The sequence below is a fragment of the Mobula birostris genome, chromosome 18 (assembly GCF_030028105.1).
Source record: "Mobula birostris isolate sMobBir1 chromosome 18, sMobBir1.hap1, whole genome shotgun sequence".
NCBI classification, from domain to species: domain Eukaryota; kingdom Metazoa; phylum Chordata; class Chondrichthyes; order Myliobatiformes; family Myliobatidae; genus Mobula; species Mobula birostris.
The window spans coordinates 15873642-15892639 of record NC_092387.1 but is presented as its reverse complement, the minus strand read 5'-3'; the positions used below and the strand labels follow the sequence as shown (position 1 = coordinate 15892639).

The window sequence follows — 18998 nt, the reverse complement described above, 5'->3', positions numbered from 1 at the left end:
AGGGGTTTCTTCTTTTATATTATTGCTATGGCTTCTTTGTTATGTTAAAAATAAAATGGCTTCTCTGTGTTGTTAACTGCTGAGACAGTGGTTCTTTCTCTAACAGCTTGTTTGGGTTATATGACTGATAATGAGAATTGTATTCATTTGCTAACCAATTGGGATAGATGTTATTCTTTCTTGTGTGTCTGTAAGCTATTGCTTTTGCGGGCTTTGGGGCAGAAGGCGCGATGGGGACAGAGAGAGGAGATGCAATGCTATAAGCTGGGCGACGGAATGGACCCCGAGCAGGAGTCCGAGGCCCAGGGTTTTTGGGAGGAGACCCAAAGAGGAAAGACATACTGGACTCGCTCTGGTCGACCACCGTGGTTGGTCCCAGGCAACAGGTTGAGAGGGTCGGAGGAGATCGCACGGTGGAAAGAAGACCCCGTTCATTGAGCTCCAACAGTTGTGCACGAAGTGGTTGAACTTTACTTTGCTCTTATATTTTATCTCTATTAATTACATAGTTCCAGTAAGATCTATAAAGTGTAATCATTTAATCGCATATAGTGCATTGTCTGTTATTTGGTGGGATGGGGTACATCACACAGCATCCACACAACTTGATTACCCAGTTTAGCGGGGCCGAAGGCTGCTCCCCCTAGACGAAAGCAAGCTGAGTGAGCCTGAGGGTTACCAGGGGGCTACAATACCATTATGGGATGGTCAGACATGACCATATCCAAAAACACCACATTTTAGGAAAATCAAAGTCATTGAGAGGGTAGACAAGAATTTTATCAGGCTATTATCAGGGATAAAGGATTTTAATTATGTGAAGTCTCAAGAAGATAGAAATTATCTCTTAAAGCAGGTCAAGAATTAATGGGTCTTGATACTTTCTTTCAACTTGCTAGATTTATCATCAGCTTTACAATGTAAAATAATCAACCAACAAAAGCATCTTGGCACAGAAGGGTGCTAATATCTTTAATACACTCGCAAAGGTTGGAATAAGATTCCATAGGAATACAACTTAAAAACATCCAGAACATGGGGAAAGGGTGATCATGGGACTAAACTGTATTGATCTTTCAGAACCACAGCTAAATGCCTTTTATTTGCACCATTAGATTCTATAAAAAGAAAATCATTTCATTTACTACTTGTTATCCTAGTCATGTTTTGACAATTGATGAACTTATTGATTACAGTGAATAGTTAATATATTCATCAGCTCCCAAAAAAAGGTAAAACAGGAAGAGCACTGCATCACACCACAATATTATTCAATTATGTATAATTATTTACTCATAGCCTAATCCCTCCATCCTGAAGGTTTTCATCTATATTCCTTCTACTTTTGTAATATTCTTTTGGCACTATAATCAGCACAAATATAAACCATTATTCTAATTAAATAATAGAAACCAACATAACCAAACCCAAATTTAGAAATAATTACAAGGCAATAGCAAATAAAATGGGTAAGATACCAACATGCTTTTAAATATTTTACCCTTGGTTAATGCATGAAAATGCTTTACCTCTTTCGCACTGTGCTCCTGTAAATCCATATGTACAAGCACAACGATTGGGAGCAACACATCTTCCATTATTCAAACAACCATTCTCACAGACAGCTGAAAAATATTATTTTTAATTAACATGATTATTTAAAATCTACTGTCTTACAAACAAATTAGTATTTGCATACTTCAGCAATTAATATTTTTCAGTGTTAAAGCTCTCATTTGCAGTTCAAAATTTCATGTTTAATTAAGGAAGCAAAGCATAAACAGCCTTGTATTTTCTGATAGATAAAGTGCAGTTTTAATTGGTTTTACAAAATTAATATATAGATCAGCAAAAATAATTCAAAGCATTATTTAATATTTAGCAGGATTATAATTTTTGATCATTAGCTATGCTACACAATCTATATTAACCTGAGATTACGTTCTTAATAATATAACAGCTCTCTTTTTCCATTTATACTTACAAGCAAATCAATTGAAATTACTCATTTTGGCTCATTTGCATTAGAAATGTTACCTTGCTAAAATGGAAAAAAAACTTGTATGACTTGATCATTCAAATTCTTAATTTAGCAGGTAAAACAGATATCACACAAGTTGTTATGAATACAAATATCTGTAGGTCACGGTACAAAATTGCTCCATGTAATGCGTAATCTACAAACTCTACCAAATGATTTCGCTAATTGCACTTGAAGAGGTCTCAGCAAACAGCCTTATTGCAAGTTGACTCACACCTTTGGTATGACACTCAAACAATAGGAACAAAGCTAAAAACTGTCAAGGTGTGAACAATGTTAAGTGTGGGCAGGATGGAAAAAAGCTTGAACAAAAGAACTCAGAATTTGCAAAGAATACCAAAAGTTATGAAGAAATCTTAGTTATAATTATGTAACAAGGATATCAAGACTATACAAGACAATTTTTCATAAATTGGGCACATCAACAATTTCAGCATATGATGCACTAACATTCCAGTTCATTCAGGAAAGTAATGGTTAAAATTAAAAGTACAAAAAATGCTTAAGCGTTCACAGCTTATTCAGTGTTATGGCTATACCATACTATATATGGAGGGATTGAACATGTTTAGCATATTTATCAAAATAAACCCAAACATAAAAATCCCACAGAAGGCAAAAAAATTCATCACCTAGTCACATACATTTCTTATCCATAAACTTGCTAATGACAATGGTAGAATTTCAGTTGACAAGAAGGCTTACAAGAGTGAGATAGATTGGCTATTTGAGTAGTGTCACAACAACCACCTCACACACAATATCAGCAAAAGTAAGGAACCAATTATGGACTTCAGGAGGGCAAAGTCATGAGAACATGCACAAGTCCTCATTGAGAAGTCAGCAGTGGAAAGGGAGAGAAGTTTCACAATACCTTCAAGATGGTGCAACTCCGTGCAGCTCCCAAGGAAATCATCAAATATAATGGATTCCAGTTAATTGGGCCCACAATAATCAGAACCAGTACATTTTAGCCTAATTAAATGGCTGCCCCAATTAGCCAAAGTTTCATGGAGATAGTTAAAAAAGGTGAAAACAAAAGGCCAAGTACCATTTAACTGGGTAACAAATTATGTATTTAATTACAGGATAAATTAGAATACTACCAATATTACTGGTGGTTGTCCATCATATCTGATGATGACAGGAAACCTGTGTGGGAAAGCTTTTAAAGTGGAAAACCCATTGCACTCGACCTAGAAAGCCAGGGTCCAGTGATACAAGTAGACATCACAACTGAGGTCTTCCCTGGTTGCAGTGTATGACTATGATCTCTGTGCCTTGTCATGCCCTTCGCTCTCCATGTAGCATTGCAGAATTGCCTTCCTGGCTGTTGGATCTCACTGTAGATCTCATCTACCCAGTTCACCAAAGCTGACTTTGGAAAGGTGAACATGCATGTCCTGATCTCACTGGGGTTTGAGACCCACCAAATACCCTCACCTGGTTTGGCCCACCTGTTGAAGCAGTGCATCATGTGCAGCCACTATCTTGTGCAAACAGCTACTTGGAGCCACAGGTGGAAGTTGCGAGTCCAGTGGGAATCAAAGGTAACATTAAAGATGATTAACAATACTTTCAAATTCTTCATAGTTCCTAACTTGAAGTAATGAAATGGTTTCATTTTCACTCCTAGCCATCGGTATTTCCATGTCTGAATGCTTGAAATAGCAGTGAGGAAATCAGTTCTGAATTGTTTTACCAAATATTTCTCACCAACTATCAGTGACAAAAATCATTGCTTTTTGAACACAAGCAACTGTCGCCATTTAATAACTGCCAGTCATTAATGTAGTGTCCAACAGACACAGAAGCACACGCCACTGATGCTAGTTAAAAACTCAATGGCAAACAAGAGAAAATCTGCAGATGCTGGAAATCCAAATAACAGACAAAATGCTGGAAGAACTCAGCAGGCCAGGCAGCATACATGGATAAAAGTACAGTCGATGTCACTGGGAGATCCCCCTTCTTCTGGCAGCCCACTGATCTCCCTCCTGGTACTTACTCTTGCAAGCGGAACAAGTGCTTACCTGCCCCTACACCACCTCCCTCACTACCATTCAGGGTCCCAAACAGTCCTTCCAGGTGACGCGACACTTCACCTATGAGTCAGTTGGGGTCACATACCGTGTCCGGTGCTCCCGCTGTGGCCTCCTGTATATCTGTGAGATGTGACAAATACTGGAAGACCACTTCGCCAAGCACCTACGCTCTGTCTGCCAGAAGAACCGGGATCTTCCAGTCGTCACCCAATTTTAATTCCACTTCCCATTCTGATATGTCAACCCATGGCCTCCTCTACTGTTGCGATGAAACTACACTCAGGTTGGAGGAACAATACCTTGTAGTCTGTCTGGGTCGCCTCCAACCCAATGGCATGAACATTGATTTCTGGAATGTCTGGTAATGCCCCACCCACCCACCCACCAAAACCATTCTCTCACCTTATCTCCTTGCCTGCCCATTGCCTCCCTCTGGTACTCCTCCCCCCATTCTTTCTTTCTTGGCCTTCTGTCCTCTCCTATCAGACTCCTGTTCTCCAGCCTTGTATCTCTTTTACCAAACTTCCCAGCTCTTTACTTCATCCCTCCTCACCCTCCTGGTTTCACCCATCACCTTGTGTTTCTCTCTTCCCTCCCACCACCTTTTAAATCTACTCTTCTTTTTCTCCTCCAGTCCTGCCGAAGGGTCTCGGCCCAAAACGTCTACTGTACTCCCCCCCCCCCCCCCACCCCACCATAGATGCTGCCCGGCCTGCTGAGTTCTTCCAGCATTTTTTTTTGGTGTATTGAGTGTGTTGCTAGTTAGAAACTGTTTGGCAACAACCTCCTGTCTGAATTAAGCGGCACAGTGTCCCAAATAGACATGGTGAATCCCGGCTATTTTGTCTATTCATTTTTGTAAAATAAGTGGCAGCCCCGATTAACTGATAGCCCAATTAACCAGAATCCACTGTATTCCAATTTAGGATGACTACAGCTGAAACCTATGATCACAATCATAGGTACTTCAGTAAGCAACATTGCTTCAAAAGGTTTTAAAAAAATCTTTCCATCTTCAAAATCAAAGAACAGCAGACTCTCGACTGGAGACCACCCAGGTAGCAAAAGCAGTTTCCTTTTAAGAAAGCGAGGCCAATGAGCTGGGCTACAAGTAAAACTGAAATGCAGAGCCCCAGCAACGCACACCACACTGCTGGAGGAACTCAGTAGATCAGACAGCATCAATGGAAATAAACAAACAGTCGATGTTCAGGCCAAGATCCTTTTTCAGGACTGGAAAGGAAGGTGGGAGGGGAAGACTCCACACTCCCTACCAATCTCCTGGCTAATGTACAGTCTCCGGAAAATAAAATTGGAGACATCAGAGCAAGATCGTAGTACCAGACAGACATCAGGGGCCGCTGCGTACCTTGCTTCCAAGAGACACGGATCACCCCCAACACTCCGGGCGCAGTGCTTCACCTTCCACTGCATGAACTGAATAGCGACATCAAGGCAGAAGCAGCACTGCTTGCTTCATAATTAACTGATCATGGTTGAAAGATATGTCTCAGTCCTGCTCCCCTGACTAGGAACATCTGGCGGTCAAATATTGTTCATTCTATTTGCCAAAAGGTTTCTGCCATCATCCTGGTTGCAGTGTACATTCCACCCTTGGTCAACTTCAGGCAGCACTGAAGATGCTGACTACCATGATCAGCAGACAAGAGACAGCACATCCTGATGCCTTTCCAATCATTGTAGGGGACTTCAACCAGGCCAGCTCAAAGAAGTTTCTGACCGTCTAGCAGCATGTCACCTGTGGAACTAAAGGATCTAACACATTTGACTACTTACACCACATTTAGAGTGCAATCTCATGCACGCACTTTGGTAAGTTTGATCACGTGGCTGAGCGTACCTCTACTCCCAGTATAGAGGCAGACACTGAGGGCTGGTGGTGAGAACTATGAAGGTATCATCAGGGGAGGTGGATAACTGCTTATATGACTGCTTTGAATTGGTGGACTGGACTATATTCGGGGATTCATCTTTGGATTGGAATAATTACTCCACAGTTACGCGTGATTTCAAGACCTGAGCATCTAATTGTAAACACAAAATACTCTGCAGATGCTGGGGTCAAAGCAACACTCACAACACGCTAGAGGAACTCAGCGGGTCGGGCAGCATCCGTGGAAACGATCAGTCAACGTTTCCATGGATGCTGCCCGATCTGCTGAGTTCCTCTAGTGTGTTGTGAGTGTTGCTGTGTGGCCCAGTGTGTGCATTCAAGAACATACCAGACATACACAAACCAGAAGCCATGAATGAATCTGGAGGTTTGTAGTCTGCTAAGGGCCAGATCTGTGGCATTCAAGACCAGTGATCCAGAACTCTACAAGTCCACATACAACTTATGGAAGTCTATCTTAAGAATGATAAAGCGATGTTAGAAATGAAATCGGATGCACATCAGCTCTTGGAGGGTTTGCAGCCAGTTACTTCCTACAAGGCAAAACCTATCATAAATGGCTGTGATGTTTAACTCCCTGATGAGCTGAACACATTTTATGCATGATTTGAAAGAGAGAATAAGACTACCCTTTTCAAATCTCTGCAGCATCTGGCAACCCTGTGAAGTCTCACTCACAGGCCAAAATCAGAACACCTTTCAAAAGGGTGAACTCTCACCAGGTGTCAGGTGTATGTGGCAGGGCACTGAACACATGTCCCAACTGGACGGAGTTTGCAAAAACACCTTCAATCACTCATTGCTGCAGTCGGAGGTTCACACCTGCTTCAAAAGGGCATCATCACAGTCAAGAAGGTGAGGACATCTTCAAGAGATGGCACCACAAGAAGGCAGCTCCTTAAGAAGGCGGTATCCATCAATAAGTACCCTCACCATCTGAGGCATGTCCTCTTTGCATGGCTACCACAAGGAGGTGGCACAGAAACCTGAAGACCTCTACTCAGCTTCTTCCCCTCTGCCATCAGAATTCTGAACAATCCATGAATACTACTTCATTATTCCATTTTTGCACTGTTTTTATAAAAATCTATTAAATAGGGAAGTAAACTAGAATTATAAGTCATACAAATAAATAAAAGTAGAATCAAAAGTATAGTTGCTGATAGACACACAAATTATTAAAATGGTTCATGTACTTAGCTACACTTCCTATAAAAAGTTTCTGGATCACATGCTGAAGGTATAGCTGAGGAGTGCCAAGGCAGAAAGCAGATATTCAGAATTACCTCTCAGAAGTGTGTTCTGGCCATCTTAAATAGAGCACTTTTAATACATGCAACACTTTTTGTAAAGTCTATAGCAATACTCACGCTGCCCACAGTGAGTTCCAATATATCCCTTCTGACAAATACAATGATCCTCAGCACAAGAGCCACCATTCATGCATCTAATGTTGCACTGCTGGACTGCAATAAAAACAATTGAAAGAACAATGTAAGACAGTAATAATTATCTTATCCTCATGTATTAAAAAAACTTGAATCAGTAATTACAAATTAAAAAGATGAAAAGCTAAATAATACAAAAATGCACCATTCTACATAAAATCATTGTACCAAAGACACACCTGAAGCAGCTTAAATGAACATGAAAAAAACATTGATAAAATTTATAAACATATTAATTTAAATAGGACAAGAGTCCAGGCAAGCTTAAAAGTAAAGAGGATGATTCTCTCCTAAGCTGTTCAAAAATGTTTGGAAGTTACAGCAGTAGCTTTTATAATTCAGTCATTATTGGATAAAAATGACCATGCACACACCTTTATTTTTAAATTATGGAGATTCAGGTTTCTATGAAGCATTTCCTAAGATTTGCTGCTGATCAGGAAAATGTTAACATTTAGTGTTTAATTTCATAAGAATTTGAGAAAATGCACAGGCTATAACTAAATACATGTGTCAACTCTCTTTCAATATGTTTATTAGTTTCTACATAGAAGAATACAGAGTACAAGGAAGTATATAGAAAGGTTGAAAAAAAGCTACCAATTACATTATATCTATTCATAATAATAATCTCATTACCCCGTATTCATGTAGGTTAGTCAAAGTTATATTGAAATATACTAATTTATTACAAAAAAAAGTCTAACCCCTACCAAGACGGAAGCTGTTTATTAAGGAGAAAAAAAAGGTAAAATACCTTCTCATATAATAAAAATTAATAATAGCCAACATCTAAATTTAAACAATGAATTGAGGGTTTTGAAGGTTTTGAAAATAATTTAGAAAGGGTTCCCACAATGTTTGAAGGTCTTGACGAGATTCAGAAATTGAGCAATGAATCTTCTCTAAATCTAAGCATGTATTAAATCCCATTTAATAAATAAATCCCATTGTCAGATGGCCTTAGTTTTCACGTTTCCAAATGTAACTCTTTTTAACAATTATTGATAATAAAGAATGTATACAAGAACAAACCTTGTGATACCTTTTAATTCTTAGCATTCATAGTTAATGCTTTCCATACTGTATTACATTTCTACACGTCAATAGTACTGCTGCAACTAATGTGGCACTCTGGGGTAGTACAGGACCACTACAGTTGAAGGGCTTCCTCACCCAACTCTGTCTCCCCCTCTCCAGTAGCTATTCTATTACTGAATAGAGATCTAGAACATAATCAGTGGCAAGGAAAATTACAAACTTCCCAGTTTGGCTAATATTACAGCACTTCTTAATAAGTAGCCACAGCGTTGCTTTGGAAAAGACACAAGTTTCTTTTGCCTATTTGCATGTAAACCTAGCTAAACAGCAAACAATGCAGCCACAAGAGAAGGGCTAAGTTGTAGGTGGAAATCTAGTGAGGTCAAAAATATGAAAAAAATTCAGTGACTCAGAAATGCTTTAGTCCCCACCATCATGAATGATTTCATAAAGAATAAACATACTCTATAAAATCATTTAAATCTATTCACACTATACCAAGTTGGAAAAATCAATTCCTGAAGCAAAATAGTTATTTTTATATTAATGTACCTTCTGTTAAGCATGAATACCATATGCAAAACCTCAGCAAGGAGCTACCTCTTACATAATTCTTGCCACTGATTTAACTAGTGTAACCAACATACATTTTCCCACTTGCCTTAAACTGATCTGCAAGATCCAGCTTTTCCATTTCCATTCATTAACATTTCTTTTTCAATATACAATTCTACTTTAACAGAAAAGATACAGCTTCAATTATTTATTTGGGATAAAATAGAATGGTTATGGACTGCATTAAAGTACTTCTATCCCAAGGCTATGAAACAAACAACAGACAGTGGAGACTCACTTGGCGTAAATGCAGATCTAATCTGCTTCGCCAAATTCCAACTGACATGCTCCTGCCAAAAAGACACATTTTCCTACTTCAGTGCATTCCTTCTCTGTTACGCTGCAGCAAAAAAGTCATTTCTTGGGTTCAAAAGAAGTACTGTTTATGTAAACATGAATGTTCCCAACATAACCATAGGAAATATATTAAAAAGATGAAACTTGCACATAGCACCATTTCCTGTTTAACATTACAATATCATTAGTTTATTGGATTACTTCATCTAGCTTAAATAATATTTGAAATTATTTGCATTGCACTTAAAATATTATTTTTAAGTATATACAAAAATATAAGTGTTGGAGATATAAGATCTGAACATAAAATGTGCTTTACAAAATAGAACACTATTTAAAATTCTGCAAATTGATTTATAGTGTTCCTTGTAATAGGATTATCATCTTCCAAGTCCATGATTACACCCATTCTTATCAGTAATCTTAGTGGTACAGCAACTACAATTACCAATGTAATTTTCAGAATCTTGGGACCTCGGTGAAACTGAGGACCAATCAGAAGTAGTTTTCTGTTTCAATACGCTCACTAGGAATTAAAATGACGTTGCTCAGCCTGTAGAGCATGTATAAAAACATGTACTTAAATTAGGCCCTATCTACTTAACACAGCAGGACCCATTTCAATTTTGTTCAGTTCAGGTGAATATTCTAATAAAACATTTGGATTTTTCCTATGCTATGGTGATGCCAGCTTGGCTCAGGGCTTTATCTAGATCGGGTTGGTTGTTTAGTAGTACTACCAACACAAACACAATAATATGAAACACTAGAAGTTTTTTTTTAACCTCAATTTTTCTCCAAAATTCCTCTAGGGCGAGTAGGATCAGATATGGAATAATTGTAAGTACTTAGGATCAGAGCTAGCTCAGATTAAGTAGTTGAATCACATTAAGATTTTGTACCAGAACAAACCTCTATTTCTGGAGTGCCTTTAAGCACTACAATACATCCCTAAATGCTTAAGAGTTACCAAAAGTATTCTAAAAAGATGAAATTGCACAACCATTAAAGAAATGGATATGAATAACATAGGAGAGATATGCAGTCAGATAGGAATATAATACTATAGGAACAGGATGAAGTTTATTTAACGAATGCCCATTCTCTCAGAGAGGTGCTACAGAAATTAATGCTTAATCACACAACAGTTTCTGTTCTCAACACCAGGAGGTAGTAGTAAGCCAAGGTCAAACATTTCCCAAGAAAAGGAGAGAGAAGAATCCAAAGGGAATTCACTTAATTATATTGTGCTTTTATGGAATCACATAAAACATTGAACAGAAACAAGTCACTTTTACATAACTAGTCCATATCAGCTTTTATACTTACAAGTCATACAACAGAAACAGACTCTTCAGCCCATCATGACAACTGCATCCAACTATACTAATACCATATACCCACATTAGAATTCAGAGCCTGCTGGGCCTTGGCAATGCAAGTAATTGCAATTAAGAGTTATCTCCTCCACTGCCTGTTGGGCTCCAGCAACCTTGTGTGTGGAAACATTCGGCTCATATTCCAGCTAAACTTCTCTCTCATCTCAAAACTATGCCATCTTAGACACCTTTCAGCTTCTCACTTCTTCTCCCCACCCCCAACCACTTACCTACCCCTTCACCCGGTTTTACCTATCACTTAACAGTTTCTACTCTTTCCCCTCCCCCACCTCATTCTAGCTTCTTCCCCCCTTTTTGATAAAGCGTTTCGGCCCAAACCGTTGATTGTTTATTCCTCTCCACTGGTATTGTTTGACCTGCTGAGTTCCTCCAACATTTTGTATTGTCCATCTTGGACACACCCATTATGGGAAACAGGCTGTTGTCCATCCTCAATTACATACGTCTCAGGTCACCATCATCTCTTTCCTTCTCAATTCCAAAGAAAACAAACCTAATTATCACTCCTTATAAATGAAATGTTCCAATCCAGGCAAAATCCTCACCAGCATAATCACATCCTTCCAATAATGTAAACTCTGCACACAATACTCCAGGTATGGCTCAACTAATAATTTTTAAAAAACTGCACTCCTTCCATTCCCCCCCCCCTATCTACTCTTGATCACAGCAGCATTCTATTCTTTTTTTACTCATGCTTAAATACCCTCCTAAAAATGCCCAGAATTCTCTCTATGCAATATGAAAGGGCATCTCTATTGCATTCCCTTCACTGGAAAATCACCTCCAAGTTGCCCTACAAGTTATATCTTTGTGACACAGACTATTCCATCAAAAATATAGAACCCACTACCCAACAGCAATATGGAGCTTCATTTAATACAGAAGTTCAAGGAAACAATTTACAGAAAGTTTTTAAAGGCAATAATAATAATAGGCAGCTACATTTACAATATTAAAGTCTTCAATCAGATCCTCTTTTAGCTGTCAAGAGTAAATGCAATCCTGCCAAATTATCCATTTCCAAAAGGTAATAACTACAATTCTGGTATTGAGATACAGTGCAGAATAGGCTCTTCAAGCCACACCACACAACAATCCCCTGATTTAATCAGAGCCTAATCACAGGATAATTTACAATGACCAATTTACCTACCAACCAGTACATCTTTGGACTGTGGGAGGAAACTGGAGCACCTGGAGGAAAGCCACGTGGTCACAGGGAGAACGTACAAACTCCTTATAGGCAACGGCAGAAATTGAATCTGGGTCACCTGTACCGTAAAGCATTGTGCTAATCACAATGCTACAGTGCCACCCCAGTGGCATACATTTTCTTCCCCCCTCCTTCTTTCTCTCTAGATTAACCACTTGAGATTAATTTGCCTTCTTTAAGCATTAGTCTGTGCTGCTTTTTTTTTTTATAAAAGATTTATACTCACATTCTTTATTTTAGAGCCATATTAGAATACCGTGGATTCCAGTTAACTGGGCTATCGGTTAATTTGGGCAGCCGCTTACTTGGGGCAACTCTTAAAGAACAAAAACTAACTGGTAAAATAGCCAGGATTTCCTCCATTTAGTTGGGATAATATGTCACTTAATTGGGGCAGGACAATCGCTGAAGTTTCTAACCAGCATCATTCGCATGCACTTGTGTAGCCATTAGACTCTACACCATGCGTAGAGCAAACAGTTTTTAAATAGCGTCGGTGGCGTGTGTTTGTGTTCAAAAAAAAGTGATTTTTTTTAAAATCACAGGTAGTTGGCACAAATTAAGCAGCAAGACAATTCAGAACTGTTCTGCTCACTGCATTTTTAAGCATTGAACCTTAAGAGGTGCCAGAAACTGGTGGGAGTGAAAATGAAATGATTTCACTACTTCAAGTTAGAAACTACAAAATATGTTGAAGGTATCAACAATCATCTTGAATGTTACAATGAAAATGAAGATTTGATGGAAACAATCATCGATAGCATCGTATAAAGGTATCCATTATCTGCACTAGGTGTCGGTACTGATTTTGTTCATTTGCAATCAAAAGAATATGGCAGCATAACCGTTAAGGAGTAATAGTTTTATAGTACTGTAGTAGTATTTATAGTATTCTAATTTGTTCTGCACTTCATTTAAATACATAATTTGTTACTCAGTTAAATGTTAGTTTGTCTTTTTATACTTTTAAAAAAAACCTATTTCCATGAAACTTTGGATAATTAGGACAGCCACTTAATTGGGCCCAAATGTACTAGTCCCAATATGTCCTAATTAATTAGAATCCACTGTATTTTCATTTTTGTACCAAAATGCAATTCTTTATTCTCTGTGCTGAAATTTCCATGTGTATGAAAACTCAGTAAGTCATTATGAACTTACAATTTATTTAATACCTTCTCAATATTGATAAGCCTACCTCTCAAATTTTGCAAGCATTTCTAATTCCAAAATCTAGATTATTAATATAGTGAACACTTATTACAGAATTGATCCATGATCCCACATTCTTTTTACCTTAAATAAATTGTCTTTACTGTCTGTCTTTTGTCTTGTTATCTGTTCTGCTAATAATCATTTGACATCGCATGATTTGATTGTTGACTAAACTACTATTCAGAAGTCTTTATAAAAACAAAGATAAATTATCTACTGCATTGCCCCGGTTAGACTTTAAAGAACTTGATCACATAATATTTTATACTTTACTAATTGATCATCCCACCTTCCCATCAGCCCAACCCCATTAGTCCCACTGCTCATCCTCCTCAGATTTCCCAGTACCTCTAATTTATTCTCCCTCATATACCACTTGTCACTTTACTACATGAGGGGGTAATTTACATTGGCCAATTAATCTCCCAACATACCTTTAGGATATCAGAGGAAAGTGGTTAAGAAGGCTTATGGTATGTTAACCATCATTACTTGGGGGATTGAAGCGTTGCAGCTCTATAAAAACCTGGTTAGACCACACTTAGAGTATTGTGTTCTGTTTTGATTGCTATATTATTTAAGAGACTTGGTTAGGCATATGGATGAATGAAAAATGGAGGGCTATATGAGAGGCAAGAGTTAGATTGATCTTGGAGTAGGTTTATCAGGTAAGCACAAAATCATGGGCTGAAATGCCTATACTGTTCTATGAGACTAGAGTGGCAAAAAAAATTGCACATGATAATGGAGAGAATATGGAAACTCCAAACAAAAAACATCCAAGATCAGAATCAAACTCAGATGCCTAGAGCTGCAAGGTCATCATACTAGTTGTTATGCCTTTGTTAACTAAAAATTAACAAATTCTTAAATCTATAGATATGCATTTTGCTTGCTTTTCCCCTTACTTTTCTTTATTTAGGAATTCATCATCTTCCCTACAACAGACATCAAGCTGGCTGGTTTCAAAGAGGTATAGAAAACGATTTAGAAAAGATTAGATGTGCAAATCCAAAAGTTAAAGAGTGTGTGAAAAGCAACAAATATACTTGCACCTATCCAGCAATTTTATGACATCCTGTCATTCTAAGCAATTTGCAGTCAATGCTGAATGTCTAAAGTACATTCGCTTATAATTAGTAAACATAGCAACCACCTTGCATACAGCAATAACAAAACAATGTATTCAGTATTACATTCATGTTGATTTTAGTAAGCACAATGGACAGGTCACCAGAGTTAACTCCCTGCACTTCATAGAGTGCAATGAAATCTTTTACTTCCACCTGAGAACACATTTGGAGCTTCAGTTCTCTGATATAGGACAATGAAATGTTCAACCATCTTCATCTTACTCAGGACAGTCAGATCAAATTTTAATTTTCAAGTTCCAAATCCAGGGCTTGAATCCATAGCATCTGATTCGAAGTCAATGTGCTACTAACTGAATCACTTGTAACAACGGGAAGTTAACAATACATAGGAAAAAAAGACTTTCAATATTTTTATTAGTTTTATTGAAATATTGAAAGACAGAAAAAAGCTGAATTGTTTTATTAACTAATCAGTAGTAACTCACTTGATTTTGAACCACAGGTGGGTGCTATCTGACCGTTCGGACACGTGCATATGTTTGGTCGTGAACAGAACCCATCACCACACGAGTTCCTGCAAATTGCTGAAATAAGGAAAAGAGCAGACCTAAATGCAACTCCTTGCTTAAGAATCCAAATACGATAGATGTTTTTTTTTTCAATTACAACATCAAATACAAATTTAAAAATGAAAAGCTCTTAGATTTCATTGAATGCGAAATTATTAAACTATTAATACTTCAGTTAGAATGAAAGTTGTTGATTCTGATATTAATTGATAGTTATCTGCTAACCCACTTTCCATTTGTTTCACTTACGGACAATACATTGATTTCCTCCCGGCAATGTTTTCCATCCTGGGCAACAGTATGAATGGAAACGTGATCCACAAACATTTGGCCTAAAAAAAAAATTAACTACTTTTATTCTTGAAGTATTCAGATTTTTTAAAGCAATTTGCACATCTACAGAATACATTTTCAAATTCGTTAATTTTGATATGTTCTGTTTTACACCTTGGTCCCAAGGAACATTGTTTCATTTTCTGCATACATTGTACAGTTAACAATAAACTTGAACTTGAAATGTGCATCAATATTGCTGGGCATTTACTCAAAATGATTATACATTACAATTTTTACCCATACCAGTCTAGCTTTTGGGGACTTTGACAGGTTTTGGAAGACAGCTGATAGAGAATTTTGTTACATATTGCAGCATTTCAAGACACCAGCCCCCACCCCATTTCAAATGTGGCTTTTATTTACTTTAATTAATATAGGATACAGAAAGAATCCAACTTTCCCACTGGCAGAAAATGCAATAAATAATCAAAATAAGAACATTTTACAAACTTCATGCTTTTGAAGTCAACAAAGTTATATGCACAAACCAATGGTCAGTCTTTAATCTAGTTTCGTGTCATAAGCATTCCAAATAGCAGTCACCGTTCTTGTGGCATGAACAAGTGGATTATGCAGAAGTTGATGCACTTAAGTACAATTAACAGCAGAAAGAGTTCCATTACCAGCACTGGTATGCTGCACTGTGATAGGGAGGACTTCAAGAAGGTATCACGGCCAAGCCTCAAATCATAAAGAAAGTAGAAGTGCCTTCATTCATTCAGGTGCCTTGCCATTCGGCGTGGGCGATCATGTCTCTCCATCCATCACGGTCCCTGACCCTCTGAATTGTAGTTTTTGCCTCCCCTGTTTCTAACCATTATGTTATTCCATCTATCATTTTCATTCTCTGTCTGCCTCTGCTTCTTTTTCCTTCCAGCTTTCCAGTTGTAACTAAATGTTCTATTGTCTCTCTTCGCATGGTGAGTCCAAAGAATTTTGCTTGCTGTTTTCAGATTTTTTTTTAAAGTAATGTATGTTTTGTTTTCGTTCTCTGTAGAAGGACCTACTGAATAACATTTAGTAGCCTTTCAACACAGTGTCAAAAAATATCCAAGCACTGGCATTGGATTAAATACACATGAAATGGAACCTCAATCCAAGTTTAGAAAGCTTCTCAAAAACGTTTCTCACAAATGCTTAATGTAAACCATGGAAATTAAATTTAACAGTGCAATTTTAAAATTTGCATTTTATTTTAATTAATAGAGTTTAACCAAAAGAATCGAACTTCCCACTGGTGGAAGATGCAATACATTATCAAAATAAAAAGACTTTTTACAAACTTCATATTTGTGAAGTCAACGGAACTATATGCATAAACTAATGTTCAACAGTCTGCTACAACTGCTTGTATTGGAGGACCAACATCGCTTCCAAAAATAAATGGATTGGTTGTTAACTGAATAGCATTATCCCGAAGATCGATGGAACGCTAAAAATGCAAGCTTTAAGCATAGAATTGTAGAAGCTCGCCCATCAGATTCATGCCAGTTCTGAAAGGGTAATCCACTTCCTTTTCTTCCCCTTCGTTCCCTTAAATCAATGTGAACCAAGGCTTCTGGATATCAATATTGCGCACCCCTTTGGAAGAAAGATGAAAGGTAAAGTCTATTTGCATAATAGGATGTTCAGTAGTTGATCTATTACCATGCACAAACCCCGCACCACCATGAAGGACCGGCTTCACTAAAACCTCGAAAAATATAATAAAGGAGCAATTTTAATACTGCGGCTAAGGACGGCACCTTAGGGACATTAACACGGTTTTCACAGAAGATTTGAACATTAAGCAGGTTATGTAAAACGAGTTTCACAAGTCGTGAAGGAAAATGTTGAACATGTTCAAGTGAGATGCTTTCAACTGAACCCCAAACTTGGTGATACTTTGCACACTTTTCCCCGTTACTGAACTAAAACAGCACCGCCCCCCCCCCCCCCAGCAAGACGCCAAGTCCTGCACAGCCAGGCTGTCTTGTTCATTTTCACTTCAATGGCCAGCCCAAGGTGTTGATGGAGCGCAGTCCCGTCCCGTCCCTATCCGCGGACGGGACATTCAGCCTGCGGGACGTGACTGGAAACCACGACAGAACAAACTCTGTACATCCGAGATCAGTGAGAAATATTAGTTACCAAACACCGCCCGCGATACCACAACAGCGCTCTGTATCAGCAGGGCGTTTTAAATGGCATTTCTTTGTCGTTGTCCCCCCCCCCCCCCCCCGCTTATCAGTAAATGTCAATCACGCATCGCAATCAGTTCAGGAAAATTCAGTAATCAATGATCTAAAAAAAACTGGTTCCAGACAATTCATCCACGTAGTCCGTCGTGAAGTGTTCAACGTTCAGAATAATTTGCAATCACGGTATTTTTCATGGTCGAACTTCAGCAATGTTCACGACGGCACCAAATGCTACATTGCAAAAACACTTTCGGAAGATTTCCATCCATCTGCTAAGGGGTTAACAGGCTGCGCTGAAGCGGAGGTACAGGCGAGGGGGGCTTCTCTGTACCTCCACCTCCCCGCAGCTTCCCATCCAGGAACCCGTGTGCCGAGGACGGGAAAAAACACGGCCACAGATTTGCTGATGTGGAAATGCATCAACTCGACTTAGTTCAAGTGGCTTACTCTGGCTAAACATACAAGTTTGCAACAGTTCCTTCCAACAGAACTTACAAACTGATTGTTTTTATTTAAATAAAATCTGTCATTAAAACATCGTACACGCCAAATCCTTTTTAAACAATTTGCATGGTTTCAATTAAAAAGTCTGCCTTGATGTCCGACCTACATTTTGCTGCGCACAAAGCGACATTGCTATTCTTTTCGACCCATTGTTAAATTTCTAACTGAAATGTTTTTTTCGTGAGGGAAAGATTACAGAAATTAACAACGCAGGGAAGAGATTTCCTTATACATAAAAAGTAACGGAAATATTTACCCTTTCAGTGCATCCTGGTTTGATCCACCTAGTCTTCTTGACCTGCTCGTATTCTTCGGGTATTTGGACTTCACAGGAGTGGGATCATGCTCTGCCGCACCTACACTTGTCTGCACCGTAATGGATAAAAACGTTGTAAATCCCACGTAAACTTTAAGCAACCACCGAATCCACATAATGTAGTCGGGGCTGGGCTCCCTCTCGTCTCAACCAAACACTCCGTACTCCACGGGAGAGAGAGGGTGGAGATAATAAACACAGCTGAATTTTAGTTGCTTGCAACCCAAATCTTCGAAGCAAAATAAGACGAACTTTAGAGAGGGGAAAAAACTCCTCAATGTCCTTCAGAAACAAATTGAGGATAAGTTAGGAGATTTTATGGAGAAAAAAAAAATCAGACTTTCCGTCCAGATATATTTGAAAAACAGAGGTAAAGCATGAGGAAGTAAACTAACTTAATCTTTTAAAAAAAGAATTGCATCTGTCTGCGGCCGCCTCATGCACTGCAGGCACTCGCGAAGCCGCTGCTTCACTGCATGAACTTCAGCTGCGCGCGAGTCCACCCGGAGATAGCTCGCGCCCCGTTACCTTCCCTCCACCCGCCTCCCAAACGATGCGCACCCTGTTCTCGCGAGAGCGGCCGCCAGCGCGGGTTCCAACTGGCGCTGCGCGAGGAGGAGGCGTCGACATCGCAAGGCGCTTGTGAGTCGGGGTCAGCCTAGCGTCCGCGTCCGTGAAAGGAGACGACAGAACAGCGTCAGGCGAATTCGCTTTCGGACCTTACTTGACAGTGTTATCCCCCCTCAATGCACTTAGTAAGCAATAC

General features: G+C 38.7%; 1 protein-coding gene across 1 annotated transcript in view; it reads right to left on the bottom strand.

Moving 5' to 3' along the window:
• LOC140211971 (fibrillin-1-like) overlaps positions 1–18768 on the bottom strand; it is a 460859-nt gene extending 442091 nt beyond the window's left edge. Inside the window, exons 1-5 of the mRNA XM_072282261.1 lie at positions 18173–18768; positions 15146–15228; positions 14813–14911; positions 7372–7467; positions 1530–1625 (exon numbers count right to left, since the gene is read on the bottom strand). Of these exons, the coding sequence (XP_072138362.1) occupies positions 1530–1625; positions 7372–7467; positions 14813–14911; positions 15146–15228; positions 18173–18348 (550 nt within the window). The 5' untranslated portion in view covers positions 18349–18768. The remainder of the gene's footprint in view (positions 1–1529; positions 1626–7371; positions 7468–14812; positions 14912–15145; positions 15229–18172) is intronic.
• Between the last annotated feature and the right edge of the window lie 230 nt (positions 18769–18998).